We start from the raw sequence: 17,870 nt of genomic DNA, 5'->3' as shown, positions 1-17,870 counted from the left end.
TCAAAATCCAAAATGGAGTTCAGAAAGAGAACAAATAAAATTATAGTTTAAGTGCAAACTACATTTCCGAGTATCTGCCAGGTAGACATACCCAATCCAGTGTGTTTCTTCCAGTTCAATGGATTCCCCATTGGATAACCCCTGAAAATATCAGTAGTTTTCATGAACCACACAGAACTGTCTCTTAGTTTCCCTTCTTTTTTTTTCAACCATTACCAACTGCCTATCAAGTACTGTCATTTATAGAGAAGAAAACATTGAAGGATGAAAATGAATGGGGGGGCGGTGGTACATGTTCAATAGTGTAAAACTCAAAAGTGAGATTTGATGCTATATTTGACTAACATCTTGGCCTCCCTTTCTAATTTTAAAGACAATATATTTTAAATAGTGGCCATTCCACTTCCTTTTTTAAATTTCTGCCAATTTATAGCAATGCATAAAAAAAATCTTAGCCATTAGAAATTAAAGCCAAAAGTAGGGGAGAAAGTAATCATATGAAGGACTAGAGCCAAGCAAAAACAAAAAAGGAAAATAATAAATAAAAACACAAGAAAGCCCTCCACGCATAATTACGTCATAACTCTGGTGTCGATTCAGAAACGAAGGCTGAGTTAGCCACTCTTGCTTGTCAGGATAGAAACCGTGGCAGAAAGAAATTTGGATTTCCCCATCTGTTATATTACATGTTATAGAAAAAGGTTATCTTTTTCCTTATTCTAATGGAAAGGTTATTAGGGCTTTCAGGGATGCTGAAACTGTACACATCAGTTCCTGTAGACAGGAACAGATAGCATGGGTCTTTCAAGACTCTGCATTTAAGAAAAAAAAAAAAAAAATAGAAAGAAATTTGAAAAAAAGAAAAAAAAAATTGGAAAACTAGTTTGACAGCCGGCAGTATTGCCTGACATTTGCTGGTTCTGTCTCCTGACCAACCCATGCGGAGAAATGGAGAAACAGTGTGGTTTTTCCCGTCTTTCTCTCTCAAGTCCTTCCTTCTAATGTTCAAGTTAGATACGCACATTAACTATCGTTGCGTCTCTCGAGCTTCCCCTGGGAAGTCTCACAACTACTGGCCTCGGGAGCAGAAGGGGGACCGTCAGAGAAAGCGTGGTGGCGGGGAACTGGGAGCGGGCGTGTCTTCCCGCCCCGAACCCCCCGCTGAGCCTACACCACGGTATTCCGGTGTCTGTAGGGTGGAGGGGGCAGCACAGGGCCTGGCTTCAGCGAGAACTCAGAGAGGTACTCGGGGTTCTCTGCCACGATCGGCCGGATCCGTCCGTTTTGTTTATAAAAATACGTCGCGCTGTACTCCTGCAGGTAGTCTGGGTGCTGGAGGGAGCTGCGAGCGGGCAGGCTGTGGTTCCAGTAGTCGGGGTTGTCGAACGCCTTCCTGGCCTTCTCCGGCACGGCCAGCACGGGGTTCCTCGGGGGCTCCGCGGTCCCCAACGTGTGGGCGAAGGCGTTGAGGTACAGGGGCTCCTTCACGCACTCATCCTCTGCCTGGGGCGGGCCAGGGGAAGCGTGGTGATATTCGGGGTTATCCAGGGCTGGAAGGTCTCCGTTTTTCCTCCGGGAAACGAACGGGTTCTCCTCCACAGGGTTCAGATACTCTGACGGAACACGAAAAGGATCGGTTAGCATCCACTGCCTGGAAAACGTTCATCAGAGCAAGGTTACACAGAACGGCTGGCTGCTTTGTTCAGAACGGTAAAGCCATGGATTCTCACAGAACTATTTTGTTGATTACTACTGTCATTAAAAAAAAAAAAAAGAGAGAGAGAGAGAGAGAGTAAATGGGTCAAAAAAAAATATGATAAGGACAAAACAAGACACCTGCAGGGCTGGTATCAGTGTTTCTGTCGCCTAGATTGTTCTTTCTCTGTCTAATTGCATTTGTCTCTCCCACATAGGGGGCCAGTTATCCAAACTTACGTTGGAAGATAAGACAACCTATAAGCGTTAAATAGCCTTTAAATATGGAGAAATCAGAATTTTTTTAAAGGATAGTGAAAAATCTAAATATCTATAGCCGAATTCTACTCCAAGATCAGTCGATAAAGTGAAAGGATAGCATTTTTAGCAAGTGAGGTTTACTGTGGTGCCTGTACAGTAACAAGGATTTGATTACAGATGTTCTCCAGAAAGCTTTATTCATAGGAAGAGAAACATCTAAGAAAACAAAACTCAACTCCTAAAACAAATCTGGTAGACATCTAACATGCTTCTAAAGTGACTTGCTTGCCAGTACGTATGCTTAACAATAAAGTATAACAATTTCCAGTGGCTACTGATAATCACAAAATACCAAACTATTAGTTTGAATCATATAAAATGTCTCTATGATCCATTAGTCGATATTTTGTCTGATTTAATCGAATAAATTGATCTAAAATAGGTACTGGCTCAGAATTTTTTAAAAATGCTAATTAATGTTGTTCTCCTCAAGTTTAATTCCTGTATATTATGACTATATATATAGACATGTATCCAAATATATGGACCATATTTTTGTCTTGTCTTTTAGTATATACATAAAAATGACACTTTAGCTATTCTTACTTTGCTGAGATGCCAACATTCTGAAATAAACTTTCTATCCCCCATACTTAGTTTGACATGTAGAGAAAAAAATCTCATCAACTCAGGGTTATTTTCCCCTGGATATAGGCCTACTGGATGTACTTAAGTATTTAGCATCATGTGCAAGTTAAAAGGTGGTAATGAATATCTCATCATCATATACTACATGAATTACAGTTCAGTAATGTACAAGGTACTCTCATTTCATCCTGCATCAATCCTGTGAAAAAGGAGGTACAAGCTGTAGTTTTCCAGCTTTATAGGCAGAAAACAGAGATTCAATAATGTATGAAGGATTCAATTAGCAATGAACTAGACTTCAGGTCTTCTAACTCCTCCTGAGTAATCATCTTGTTCTTCTGCACTGTTTTCATTATTGCCCCTACAGGAGTGGGGTGAACTTTACCTTTGATAAAATGTTTTAATTTGAAAGGGGCTCAAAGCTACTGTCATTTTAAGAAAAAATATATGAATAAACTTAAAAGGGAGCAGAAATTGTTTTCCCCCCCAGATTTCTGAACTTCTTCCTTAAAAGTATAGGAATGTCTATACTAAAATGCTCTAGTCTTTGAGAACTACTAGTAAGCATTCCTTCTACAGAAACCTGGTCTCTTAGTATTCAGAGGCAAAATCTGAGGATGCTCTACAGAGAGTCTAATACACTGGCCACTCAGTGTATATGTATATTTTAATAGGCTATTTATAATGTGTATTTCACATTTTATAAAAGTGAATATTACAGGACATAATGGGCCCTCATACAGAGTCTTAAAATACAGTTTACTGTTGACACTGAAGATGCTGAGACAGGATCATCAGTTTTGAATAACAATCATCTATTTTCTTTTTGTGATGCTTTTAAGGTAGAAGGAAAGAAGCTTTTGCAAAATGGAAATGTTGCTTGATTTGGGTGTTTAACATTTCCACCACTAACACTGTATACTAGTCCCCCCTCATCCATGGGAGATACATCCCAAGACCCCCAGTGGATGCCTGAAAGTGTGGATAGTATAGATGAAAGTGTGGATAGTATGAAACCCTATATATATTACTGATTTTTACCTATAGATACATAACTTCTCACTTACAGAAAGAATTTTATAGCTTTTCGTTGGCATCCAAATTGCCAGCCTTTCTACTCTTGCACTTTGTAGAAATTATTAAGTAAATAAGGGATTACTTGAGCACCATCACTGTGATACAGTCAATCCATCTGAAAACCTAGATGGCTACTAAGTGACCAATGAGCCGAAAGTGTACACAACATGGACACACATCCTGGGTGGGTCAGAGCAGGGTGGCCTGAGACTTCATCACACTGCTCAGAACAGCACACACTTTAAAACATAAACTGTTTATTTCCGTCATTCTCCATTTGATTTTTTCAGACTGTGGTTCACCATGCGCAACTAAAAACATGGAAAACAAAACAGTAGATAAGAGGGAACCACTACGGTGCTTTATGAAACCACAAAGTATGGATATTTTTAAGATGGAACGGTGTATGTGTAAGTATATGAAGGGCTAGGACTTTAATTTTTGAAATGTGTCAGAAGAAATCATAATTTTCTGTAATAAACTGGGTCATTTAAATGACACCACTTTAAAGAATCCACCAAATCTTTTACTAGTGCCATTAAAATCTTTGGACACTTTTGCCAACAATCCCAATTTTTACGATCTCCACAATAAGTCCAATAAAACAATGGTTCTGAAATCTTGTGATATGCTACCTCATTCAAATATTTCAATAACGATATGTTTCGGTTAGTGTTTCTCAGACTTGACCATGTTAAAAAATACCTTGGGATCTTGTTAAAATTCAGGCTCTTATCCAGGCAGGGCCTGAGACTCTGATTTCTAAAAAGCCATCACTGCCTCGGATGCTGCTGGTTCAGACAGTACAGCCTGGATGGCAGCAGCCCAGGTCTGTTTCTGGGTCACAAACGATGCATAGTCCAGTGCTTTGGCCACTCCCCTTCTATACTTTGCTTATTTTGATGGATGTGAGTGTGGAACGGCAATCATTTCTGAACACCCTGTTTGTACCTTGTTTGGGTTTGTCTCGCATAGGGGTCATGTAGCCTTCTTCATCCAGCTCCCCTCGTGGGCTCCGTTCCGGGGCAAACACTGTGGGGTCGGCACTGTACCTCTGGGTGCTGCTATCTTCCTGGACATGGGGTGCCACTGGCTTGCGGAGGGTGCCGTTGCAGCAGGCGTCATCAAAAATCTCGGCTGTGGCCCCCTGAGCCACGGGAGCTTCTGGGATGGTGCTGGTCGTGGCTCTGTAGGGCACGGGCACTCCCTGTTCTGCAGCAAAACCCCCATCTCGGTACACAAATTGGTTCTGTCAATAGTAGAGACACATTCGGACAACGGTCATTGTTAGGAATAGTTGTAAAAAATGAGTGTTAAAAGCTAAAGGATATGGAAGCCCATCTTTCAGAAAAATGTCAGGTTTTTTGTTTGTTTGTTTGTTTGAATTTACCTTATTTTTCCCTAGTGGCTAATGGCTTTGAGTTACAGACTAATCACACCTAAAATTCCAATTTTTCTTAAAACTTAAGTCATGGAAAACAATTTGGAACTATATACAGTCTTTTAATATTACTAAGCACCTACCACCACATGATCTAATAAAACATATTTCACATTTCTCCCCCACAATTGCCCGTTTTTGATAGAAAATCCGAAGTGAATTTTCATGACATATAGCAACATAGTTAGTTATAGACAGTTGCCATTAAGAACAGAAGCACATTGGGGCCATTTGAATGGTGATGTTTCCTTACTGCATTCTACTCTGTAGTTACTGTGACTGTGAGTCTCCAGTACCTAACTGGAGAATCAGCACTGAGATTCTGACTTTGTAGCACACAACCTAACATCGTGGTAGTCAAGATCAACTCCTCACTAGAGATATAACTTATGAGCCCAGGTAAAAATCAAAAGCTACTGTTGATGTATAATATCTCCATTTTGGATTATCTACTGAAATAATAGATATCTAAAAAGGTTGCTTCACAATCTATAGCAAATTCTTAACTTACTGTTGGCAAAGGCAACATGAGGAAATTATGGGGAGACAAGAGAGAGGAAACATGGTAAGCAAAGACCAAAAATCCTAAAAGATGAAGGTTGATTGTGAGATACTTACTCCTGACATGGGGGTGTAGGCGGGAGGAGGGCTGTGTCCAATTTCACTCTAATAGGAAAGAAAAATGGAATGATGGATATAATAAGAGGTGATATGAATGAAAAAAAAAAAAAAAGAAAGAAAAAGAAAAGCCACACGAGTCGTATGAACCAGAGAGGAAACCACGCCCAACAGTGAAGTTTGCTAAAGAGTAAAATTCTACGCACTTTGAACTACAAAGCAAGTTTATTGATGTGTTTTGAGGAGATTAAATATTTTAACTCAGTCCTTAAATAGGAAAATCATGTAGAAAAAGTAAAATTTTTAAATGGATTAAAAATTAAGTGGACAATGATTACTCCTCTGATTAGCCCTAGGAGAAAGGAAAAAACAGTAAATGATTAACTGTAATTTTAAACAAGGAAGATTTTCTTCATTAATGTTAAATAACTGAAATGGCCTCATAGCATTGCATTAACTTTTCTCTTATAAAAAGACAATTCTCTCAAAGAAGATAGAAATCGATTTCGATTTGCCGGGAATATTGTTTTTTTCTAACAACTTACATATATTTTTCACCATTTCGGCAACGGGTCAATTTCTTTTTCTTTTTCTTTTAAGTTACTGTTTAACTTTTATTTTATTTATTTATTTACTTTTAAAATATATTTTAATTGATTTCAGAGAGGAAGGGAGAGGGAGAGAGAGATAGGAACATCAATGATGAGAGAAATCATTGGTCTGCTGCCCCCTGCACGCCCCCTACTGGGGATTGAGCCCACAACCAGGGCAAGTGCCCTTGACTGGAATTGAACCTGGGACCCTTCAGTCCACAGGTCGATGCTCTATCCACTGAGCAAAACCGGCTAGGGCAAAGAGTTAATTTCTTAACCTCTCCTTATAAAAAGGTACATGATCTTTCTCTTCAGTCTTATTTTTTGTTTTAATGTGAGACTTCGTTTTATTTTATTTTTTATTTTTTCATTGAGTTCAGCAAGGAAGGGAGAGAGATAGAAACATCAATGATGTGAGAGAATCATTGATTGGCTGCCTCCTGCACACTCCCTATGGGGTGGGTGATCGAGCCTGCAACTTGGGCATGTGCCCTTAGCTGGAATCGAACCTGGGACCCTTTAGTCCACAGGCCGATGCTCTATTCACTGAGCCAAACCGTCTAGGGCTCAGTCTTACTTTTTTTAAAGCTAAGGAACAGCAGGAAATTTTAGAAAATTAATTTATTTCATTTATTTAGAATCAGTAAAATCACATTGCAATTAAAAAACAACAACAACATAAAACAAGCCCTGGCCAGTGTGGCTCAGTTGCTTAAGCATACTCCCATGCATGACCCAGGAGGGTGCTGGTTTGATTCCTGGTCAGAGCACAAGCCTGGGTTGTGGGCTCCATCCCCAGTTAAGGGTATGCAGGAGGCAACCAATCAATGTTTCTCTCTCATTGATGTTTCTATCTCTCTTTCCCCTCCTCTCTCTCTAAAATCAATAAAAACATTTTAAAAGGAATAGCAAAAATATCTATTTTCTTATAGTTCAATACACCATCCAGACTATGGGCTAAGTAAAAGTAGATATAAAAATAAAATAAAACATTAAAGACAATGTTCCTTAGCATAAGTAGAAGGGGTTGTATAAACACCAACTCTGTTTCTTAACAAAAAATTACATATAGAAATGTATTCATCAAACACATTGTTGAGAACCTACTGTCTACATGGCCAGGCACGTTTCTAGGCAGTGGACTTAACCGAGAAAATAAAAACAGTTGATTTGATAAAACTTGTATTCTCTACAATTTGTCTTTGAATGAATAGAGACAACTAAACTAAACCTCAAAGACAAAAACATCTTGAAACATCAATGAAATATAGCTAACTATTATTCCAGGTCGTTTTTTTTTTTTTTTTTGGTACCATTTAGAGATTCATAAAACAATCTAAAAAGAATATGGTCTCATGGAGGTGAACTGTTTAATGTAAATTAGTAACTACTGGATAATATAATTCCTTTAACTTAGTCCATTGGACTAAAGGGAACAGTGAGTTTACATTTGAACTTCCCCACAACTGAGTCACTTACATGATGGCATAGAAAATATTTACTTCTTCCCTTCTCTGATAACAAAACTTAAGGACACATTAAAGATTGAGACATGGAAAGTTAGAGATATAATTAAAATGTAATGCCTAGAAGGTGGTATTCCACATTAAATAGACAGATTGCCTTATGATTTGCTAGAAGCTCTGAGTTCCAGTCCCAATTACAGGTGATGTGGCCAGTCATGAAACCCTTCAGATCCTCATTTTCATTCCTGGCCTCTCTACCTCATTCTTAGTGCAGACAAAGTAAGTTAATGTTTATAACTGTACTTTGAAAGCTCTGCACATATGTAGAGAATATATAAAATTTAAATATTCACATCTGCTTAATCGGATTTTTAAAGTCAAGCAATTAAAATGCCAAAGCTACTCATCAAAAAGGCATTTAAAAATCCTTACCTGTTCTACATTACTTTAAATATAGGTATTTTTTGCTAACTTTTAGAATGACATGAAATCAAATATATTGTTCATATTATTTGAGAAAGGAATTTTATATATAATCCAGTGATACACAAAACAGATAGATGGTATGAGAAATACAACAATTGCCTGGTGGAACTTTATTGTATTACAACCCTTGGTTTTACCCTATCATGAAACCCTCATCATTTAGCAAGCATTTAACAAAGATTTATTAATTCTCTAAAATAAAAGCACAGGAATGGTGGGAGATGCTGGAGGTGTCACGATGCACTAAGAAACACATGGTCACTGGCCTTTTGCAATTTACACTGTACTATCAAACATTACCTGAGATTATTAGAAGAAAAGGCGAGAAGGAAATGAGGCAGCAGTGGATTTATTTCAATTACATGATTACATATTGGAAGATAAGGTATAACAAAACATTAGTAATTACCAGTGTCCCTTTCACCTCTTACTTTGCAAGAGTTGCTGTACTAGGCAATGTCTGATTAGAATCACGCTGAGGAAACAGCCTTGATTCTTCATCAGGAAATACTTTAATATCTATATTCATGATCTGGGCCTGACCATCTTCAGTTGTAAAGGCATCATATTAACAACTAAAGGCCTGTTGCATGAAGATTCGTGCAATAGGCCTTCCTTCCCCTGGCTGCCGGCACCGGTTTTCCTCAGGCACCCCGGACCCAGGCCTTCACTCTGGCTGCCTTCTTCTATCTTTGCTCCAGCCAGAGTCTTCAGTGTTCGCTCTGGCTGGAGCCTTCAGTGTTTGCTCCGGCCGGAGCCTTCAGTCTTCTCTGCTCTGGCCGGAGTGCTGCTCCTGTAGCTCCCTCCGCCGCCCGCCCTTCCCCTCATAGCAGGCATCCCACCCTGCCAGGCTGCTCCAAGCCTGCATATGCAAATTAATCCACCATCTTTGTTGGGTTAATTTGCATACTCACTCCTGATTGGCTGGTGGGTAGCACAGAGGTACGGTCAAGTTGCATATTTCTCTTTTATTAGTGTAGGTAAGTAGCCCTCATGCATAGTCTGTTCAGACACAGGAAGTGAGGTGCTGTGCTGTTAGAATGTACCCACTGTCCCTGCCCTGACAAGTCTTTCTGTGAGCAACTTGCCAACTCGATATCTGGATAGACTGCCAGATACCATCACAGGAATAGGAGCATCTTCATGCTTTTGCCACTTTTAAATGCTTTTTGTTACACTAAAATAGAAAAATGCTAAGCAAAGCCCCTTTAGCATTCATTGTTTATTAGGGTTATTGGCTGCTTTTTATGTTTGTGCTTCCATTTTTTTTTTCCCTTTTTTCTCTTTTCTCTTTACCATGATGAAAAGCACCTCATTCATTTCCCCCTGGAAGGGCAGTGCAGCTACAAGGGAACATCTGTGAGGCCAATTAGCTGGGCCGGGAATGTGATATAATTGTTGTTTAAATATATTTAAATTACATGTTAATCGCTATGTCATAATTTATGGGCTTTGAAAATAACTTCTTGTACTTGAGAGCCAAGCCAGATTTTACTTGTTTTTTTTTGTTGTTGTTGCCATTTTTAGTTTTTGCATCAAGCTCTTCTCATTGCCTGCCACCTCCCGCCCCCCAATTCCCCACACTTGAAGAGCTGAACTTTAATAGTGGAAAGAATGACAGCTGCAAGTAAATTGGTTGAGTAGAAATTAAGATCCCCACAGTCAGAATGAGCTGGAGTGACCTTAACGTTCTACCCAGAACAAAGCAGGGCCCTCCGTGAAAGGCTTTTGTTTTTCCCTTGTGCCGCTTTCCGCTGTCCATCAAAGCCCAGCCTTGCAGACCTTCCGGAAGCAGCCTGGGTGCATCTGTTCAATCAGCTGGTGAGGGGAGCTGCGGTCAGCAGCGTGGAGAGAGTGGAGGTGGGTTGTACGCTGGCAGGTGATAGGGAGAATTGTTTTCCTGGCGGGGCATTTGTAAGGGTGATGGAGAGAGTTAAATTTAATTTTGTTGCCCATATCACTGGGACATTGTGTGATGAACTTGGACTCAAATGCCAGAGGGTATAGAGAAGGCAAATGTCAGCATATATCAAATCCAGTGTGAAAAGCACTTTTACACACATCATGTCCTAAAATTTACTTTTTAGTTGAATGACCAAGATTTGACCTGTCTTATTACATGCACTGTGTTTCTCGTATTTATTGTTCTAATTAAAATGTTGTCTTGTTTAATATTGTTCTTGGGAAATTTTGAATTGTTAACCAGATGAACTGTGACTTATGATTTTTTAAAAAAATATCATACAAATCTATCTGCTCATGAAACAAACAAAAACACAAGCTTAATGCCTGTCTTCCATCTAAATTAAGCATGTTCTTAATGAGAGCCAGTTTTTTAAAATCTTCTGATAATTATTTCTATCAATATTAACCATAGGATTAAAGTTTCTAGGGCCAAGAAACACTCCAATCCTTTTCACTGAAATAAAATGTGTCTCTGTAAGATGTTGCTAACACATCACTACTAACTTATTACATAGACACTTCCCATATAGCAACTTTTAAGGGTTCTCTATTTATCCTCTCCGACATATATTCTTAACACTTTGGTGGGCATTTTTTTTTTTACATTTTCTCAGGCCAGGTAGCTGATGGATTTAATGTTTTTTTTGCATTATGTACAATTCCTGATTTGTGGCTCTATCTTTTTCCCTACTTAGTTCAACATATGAGTGTTTGAGACATCTAGATTTAGAATCTTCATTTTTCATAGAACAATCAGAAGAAAAAAACCAAAATGTGGCCATATACAAAACACCAGTAAGGACTGGGGTAAGCTTATTGAATCTAGGCATCTGGCTTACACACACACACACACACACACACACACACACACACACACATACTACACAAACATATATTTCACAAATGTCTTTTATCTACTTATGTTTATTAATGTATTTATTTATCTATTTGGTTTAATTATGCAGAACACTGATTTTTTTTTTACAGAAACTAGGTTTTTACTCTATAGACAAAAATAAGTAAATTAATATTAATGATATATAAAATATAATAATGATATAATATTATAAAAAATAAACAAGAAGATAATAATGACCTAATGATCCAGCTGAAGAAATATTAACTTGGGCTCTTATCTTTTTTCACTTTTCATTAACCCTAAAATATTTAATTTTTCTCAGATGTCTCATCCACCCTATTCCTGAAAATTATTTTTAATAAAGGAAAGGTATGCAAGGCATCAGTAAATATAAATGGGAGTCAATGGATTTTACAAGTTATGTCGACATGGTGCCTTTTATAAACATTAATAATTCCACTTTAAGTCTGTTCTTGAAGTTTCCTGAGTTATAATGTCTATTCTGTTTCATAGATGAATATATGACTTCTCTTAAGAAAACTGACAAGCGGGAAGGGAAACTAACACATATCATGTACCTACCATATGCAACAGACAATTTTAGGTTTTATTAATGTTTATAAAGTTTTAAGGTAACTATCATGATGAAAACATATGACTCCCTTTTTACAGATGAGAAGACTGAGGATCAGGGAAGTTAAAAGTTCTTCCCATGTACACACAGCTACAGGTGGCTATGTGAATCTATTACCCTTTCATTATGCCACATGTAGATTTTGACTTTTCTATTTTCTTCTTGCCCTCCTCCCTTTGTCCCTGAATAGTACCTGAATTCTTCTGTCAGGTAAGTTGTCATGGTTTTTCTTTTGGGGAAAAAATAATCTCAAGGAAAAATTTAAAAACTCACTAGCCTTAGCTATAAAATACTGATAATGCTTTACAGCCTGGCCCCTTGAGCTTATTTGCATTTTAACTAACTATAGGATTTAAGCTGAAAAGGAAATGATAAGTAGAATGTTAAGCGCTAATAGGAGACATATATTAAAATTTATATAATATATTTATATATATATATATGAAAAATATTCTTTCCTAATAGTTTTTTCTTATTGATCTAAAATCATAGTGATATCTACACTAATAAAAGAGAAATATTCAAATTGACTGTCCCTCCACTACGCCTTCCAGCCAATCAGGAATGAGTATGCAAATTAACTCAACAAAGATGGCAGTTAATTTGCATATGTAGGCGGGGAGCAGACTGAAGACAGTGTAGAAGGAAGCCAAGAGCTACAGAAGGGAGCGAGGCAGTGGAGAAGGGAGGGAGCGAGGCAGTGGAGACGCAGGAAGCCCTATTCTTGCAGGAATCTTCCTGCAATGGGCCTTTAGTATATATATACATTCCCAAAAAATGTACACACACACTTTGAATAATTACAAATGCAGTGTTTATTAAAATACATTTTATTTACAAAAGTGAGCTATCAGCTATTAAAATGTGTATGCATTTTTTGGACACTCTGTATATATGTGTGTGTGTACACACACACACACACACACACACACACACACACACACATTTACCTACCTTGCCAGAGCAAAACCAACCCTGAAGCAGGTGGAAATTTTTTTTTTATCCTCACCCAAGAATATGTTTATTGATTTTAGAGAGAGGAAGGGAGAGTAGGACAAAGAGAGAGAGAGAGAGAGAGAGAGAGAGAGAGATAAATTGCTGTTTAAGAGAAACATCGTGACAGGTTGCCTCCTGTATGTGTCCCAACTGGGGATCCAACCTGAAACCTAGGTATGTGCTCTGACCAGGAATTGAACCCGCAACCTTTTGGTGTAAGGACAATGCTCCAACCTATTAAGCCACCCACCCAGAGTGGGAAATGGTTTGAAATAACTGGAGAGCACAAATATTTTCTATGGCAGCATTCTTGCTTATGAATTTATAGTTCCTAGTCCAGGGCTTAGTCAATAAATTCCTTTTCCTGCTTCACCAAAAATAAGTAAGCTATTGTGTCCCCAGGCAGCCATTCTTATACCCTTTCCAAATATCATAGAACAAGAGCATATTCCCTTTTAAAACATTCATGGCTAAATGAGTCAACAAAATGAAGGTGAAAATTCATCACTTTATATTTTTCTGCTTTAAATCTATGCTCATATTATTTGATGAAGTAAAAAAAAAAAACATAGTCAAAATAGAAAAGATATAAAAATATGATTTCATATTAGTGCCAACATTCCTTAGCCTCATTCAAGATAACCAATAAGAATTTTGTCACCATTCTTGAGATTAGTAATCACATGGAATTTATATCTCTTAACCCTGGTGAGAGTTTGAAACATTTTTGTTTGCTGGTTTCTGGCAACTTTCTTTTTGCCTGTTACATTTCTTTTCACAGCCTGTTGTGATATTTGAACCTTTTCTTAATCATCTCTTACCTGCTAATTAACACATTCAGCTAGAACTTTAGGAATTATAAGCACTTCTGGAAGGTTTTCTTAAAGACCTCCCAGCAGTTCTTTTCAATTAAAGATGAAATTGCTTTTTTCCCTTAAAATTCAAACTTATTCTTAAGAATGTCTAGTTCAATTGCAATATCTTTTTTAAAAGTCAAAATAAAATTATTCAGCCTTTACTGTGTCCAAATTCTTGGGCAGGTTGGTTACGGCTTCAGTGAAGATTGAGGTTGTCTGTCATTCTGCTTGAGTGCTTTCTTTTATCCAACATCATGAACATTATTTGTGCAGATTTCTTAGTACATGAATAATACATTGAGGTTGGGAAACTCTTGAAGACAAAAATTCCATAGACCTGGAACAAGTGATCACATGAGGTCCTTCTACCTCTAGAATTGTATTCTGAAACTTTTTGCCACGAAACAAGTGGCCACTAACAAATTCCTTAATCTCTTGGGCCCTCGGTTTATTTAACTCTGAAAAGAGGAATGGGGCAATAGAAAAGGTAATGAGGAAATTCACTTCCAACTATCAAATTGTTTGTATGTGAAATGAATATTTTGCCTTAAGCCCACAAAACTGATTATTAAATACTATAAAATGCTATTAGGATTAAAGCAAAGATGTCTACAAAATTTTTGCATTAACCCTTTGCACTCGCTTACTTTTTTTTTTTTTGAGCTGCTATCAATGCTAACCGTGTCGAGTCACACTCGACATCCGACTGCAAAAGGTTTTAATGTACTTTCCAAAGTAATCACTCCCCCGCCTCTTTTTCTAAATGGAATATCTATAAAGTATCTTAGCCTACGTGCAACATATAGTTGTATGTTTTGGAAGGCAAGATTATGTTCGGCTGGTGACTTGTAAAAATATAATTTTTAAATAAAATGATTGAATTTAAAGTTTTAATTTGAGAGATGGAGATACCGATGCTAAGAGGGCAGGTTAATTTTCAAGGCACAGGAATGACTGTACTAGAGACAGGATTCCCTGAGTCCCCACCTTGTGTGCATCCCATTATACTTTACAGCCTCCAATTGGTATTTAATAAATGATAAAAAGTCAGTTTTGGAGTTTCTGAGGCACATTTTTTATGTTTTTAAGAAAAAAATTTTTTTTACTATACCTGATAGGATTGGCCTTATCCACTATGGTATTTGTTTTTAATTGAAAAACACATTGATATGCTTTTATAGTGAATTCGATGGAGCTTCTTTTTAAGACAGATATCACTTTTTCGTATTCAATATGTTATAAGTTTATTAAATGAAAGTAATACCTTAATAATACTAAATACTATACATTAAAGCTGTCTATACACAGATTAATTAAAAGCAGAATTTGTTAAAATACTTTATTTACAAAACAGATTGCCTTCCATAGAGAGAAAATATGTTATTTAAATATATATATATAGATATATATATAGATAGATAGATATATAAAAGCCTAAGAGACTGTTTCGATGGAATGACCGGAACAACCGGTCACTATGACCCACACTGAGCAGGCAGGCAGGTGAGCGGGTAGGAGTGAGCAGTCCCGATTGCAAGAGGGATGTCCGACTGTCGGATGTCTGACTGCAGGGATGGGGCCTAAACTGGCAGTCGGACATCCCCTGAGGGGTCCCAGATTGCAGGGGTGCATAAGCCAGGCTGAGGCTGAAGGACCACTCCCCACCCCCCCACCCCATGCACGAATTTTGTGCAGTGGGCCTCTAGTTCTACCTATAAAATCCAGTTATTAAAAAAAAAAAGATATATGCATTTTTACCTTAATGGTGAATGGTGTTTATGTCTGTCTAAAACTATAAAATGAGAGAAGGTATGGGGATTACAGAAATAGTTTTAAAAATTAAAGAATTTATAGGGCAGGTTTAAAAAGAAAAACAAAAAAACAAAAACATTCTGAATTTGAATGACATTACTTTAGAATTTAAAATGCTATGCCTTGACTTGAGTATAATACAGGGTGGGCAAAAATAGATTTATAGTTGTTCATATGGAAAATAATACAATGATTAATAAATAATAATACAAGAATAAACTTTATGCTTCGTGTACTCACAACTATAAAGCTAAATCTACTTTTGCCCCAGCATGTATGTTTTCTTTTTGTACTACTGGTAAAGACTTATTTAGCCTGGCCAGCATGGCTCAGTGGTTGAGGGTCAACCTATGAACAAGGAATCACGTTTGATTCTAGGTCAGGGCACATATCTGGGTGTAGCTCAAGTGCAGGAGGCAGCCAATCAATGATTCTCTCTCATCATTGATGTTTCTTTCTCTCTCTCCCTTTCCCTTCCTCTCTGAAATCAATAAAAATATATTTTTAAAAAAACATTTAAATCACAATTTTAGGCTTTGTGTGTGTGCACATGTGTGTGTGTACACATATGTGTAGGTATTCATACACACACTAAGAAAATTAACAGCTTAAAACCAGATAGCAAAGGTATATTTAACCTACTCAAACTAAGACATTTTCTTTTATAGGCTGTTAGCTCATTTGTGAGCTTGTATTTGCTTTGTTTTTCCATTCTTCACATGTGGATATTATTTATCAGTGAATGACTCTTGTTCACTAAAACACTATGAATGAGAGTGTTCAACTTAGAAGTATTTCTTTAGTGGTTATTTGTAGTCATTTTATTTACTTGCAAGTAATAAGGCAATAGTAAAATATTCCATATTTTAATCTCCCACTTAGCAATAATCTAAGCTCGAGAAGTTTTATTGTATTTTCAAAATAACAATGACAGTTTTTAGACTAACCTAAATTAAGAGAATGTAAAAATTATGAGGAGCATAGTTTGTGTAGTGAGAGATAGAAAACAAATAATATAGAAAATAGAATTGCAAATTTTATAAAACAAAATTTGGCATTTAAATTGATTCTGTGTCTTATATGATAGGTGTTGGCAACAAACAAACAATTTAACATAATACAGATAAGGTTTTCAGTGTTCATGTCATTTCAGTATGGACCAGACTGGAAATATCTTCAGTTATGATAGTTTTATGCAAATTATTTACCATATGAAAAGTTAATTTGTAACAATGGCTGATTCATCTAACTACTGCTCTTTAAGCTACCAGGTGGCACAGCTGTTGATGTAAGTAGCAAGACTTCCAACAGTCCACCTGGAATTAGGACAGCTGGTTGGAGTGAGCTGATCTGAATAATATACTGTGGATACTTGGGTACAGCTACTGACAGAGCAAACAGCACATGGCTGTCCCATCAGCCCAGAGCAAACACCAGTTACATTTCACAGAAACAGGCTGGTATTTACAACTGATTTGAGCCAAAATGAATATCGGATTGAAGGAAGCAACCCAAGAGAAAAAAGCTCTTCCCAAAGCCCCCAAATATCATTTTGCTGCATATAAAAAGGAAAAAGAAAAGACACAAAGAACTCCTTCATCTATTTGTAAAACACTTTGGAATTTCCTAAAATAAAAAATGACCAATACTTTCTTAGTTTTCTATTTATATTCTAGATTAGCCAAGACCACGGTCATAATAATTTCCCTTTAAGTTCTAAAATGGCTAAAACTTTAATAAAGAAATATAAAAGAGGCAAACTATAAAATAGACCTGAAACAAGAGAATCCAGTTTAAATCTAACATGGATGCCAGAAATCACTGAATCACATTCTATTTTCAGCTAAGGTAATAGAGATGACAAGTGGTTTTTTTTTTTCTCAAGCTCACACAGAAATCAATAGGCTTAATTAGAAAAACATTTCATGGTTTACTATGGCTAGGAAAAAAATCTATTTGATATAACTAGATTAAGTTTGTCTAACTGAGTTAAGGGCAACCCAGGTGAAACTCTAAAGCAGGTGAAGTCTGATCTCAACATTTCCTCTCCATGGTTGACTTCTCAGTTGCAGGCCCATGAGTCTTGACTTATCCCTAACAGACTCCAGAGCCCACTGATTGCTGCCCTAGTTCTATAGGAAATGTGACTATATCTATTATTGTCTTCCTACCAAAGATGGAACATTTTGAGTCAGTAACTCACTTCAAAATGGTCCTCGCTTACTACACTCTTATCCTTCAGGGATTTGCCTCTAGCTGGACACAGCACATCCATTTATTCTGATTAATTTGGGAAATATTTCTCATATTGGTGTTAGTAGATCATAATGGCCCTGCATCAGGTAACACTGAACAACTGAATATCAATTTTTACCCATATAATTAACTGTTGGCCTGACTTCTCAATTGGAATGTTCCATAGCATTTCAAGTGTCACATTTCCAAAACTAAAATGAACATCT

The 17,870-nt window shown here is 37.1% G+C and overlaps 1 protein-coding gene across 1 annotated transcript in view; it reads right to left on the bottom strand.

Annotated features, from left to right (window-relative positions):
• Positions 1-1,167: 1,167 nt before the first annotated feature.
• The window catches only part of ERBB4 (erb-b2 receptor tyrosine kinase 4), a 931,393-nt gene continuing 914,690 nt past the window's right edge, over positions 1,168-17,870 (bottom strand). The window contains exons 26-28 of the mRNA XM_008145201.3: positions 5,741-5,788; positions 4,633-4,930; positions 1,168-1,613 (exon numbers count right to left, since the gene is read on the bottom strand). Coding sequence (XP_008143423.2) covers positions 1,168-1,613; positions 4,633-4,930; positions 5,741-5,788 — 792 coding nt within the window. The remainder of the gene's footprint in view (positions 1,614-4,632; positions 4,931-5,740; positions 5,789-17,870) is intronic.

Source organism: Eptesicus fuscus, chromosome 11, assembly GCF_027574615.1.
Source record: "Eptesicus fuscus isolate TK198812 chromosome 11, DD_ASM_mEF_20220401, whole genome shotgun sequence".
NCBI lineage: Eukaryota > Metazoa > Chordata > Mammalia > Chiroptera > Vespertilionidae > Eptesicus > Eptesicus fuscus.
Note: the sequence above shows the minus strand (reverse complement) of the source record. Positions and strands in the feature narration are given on the sequence as shown.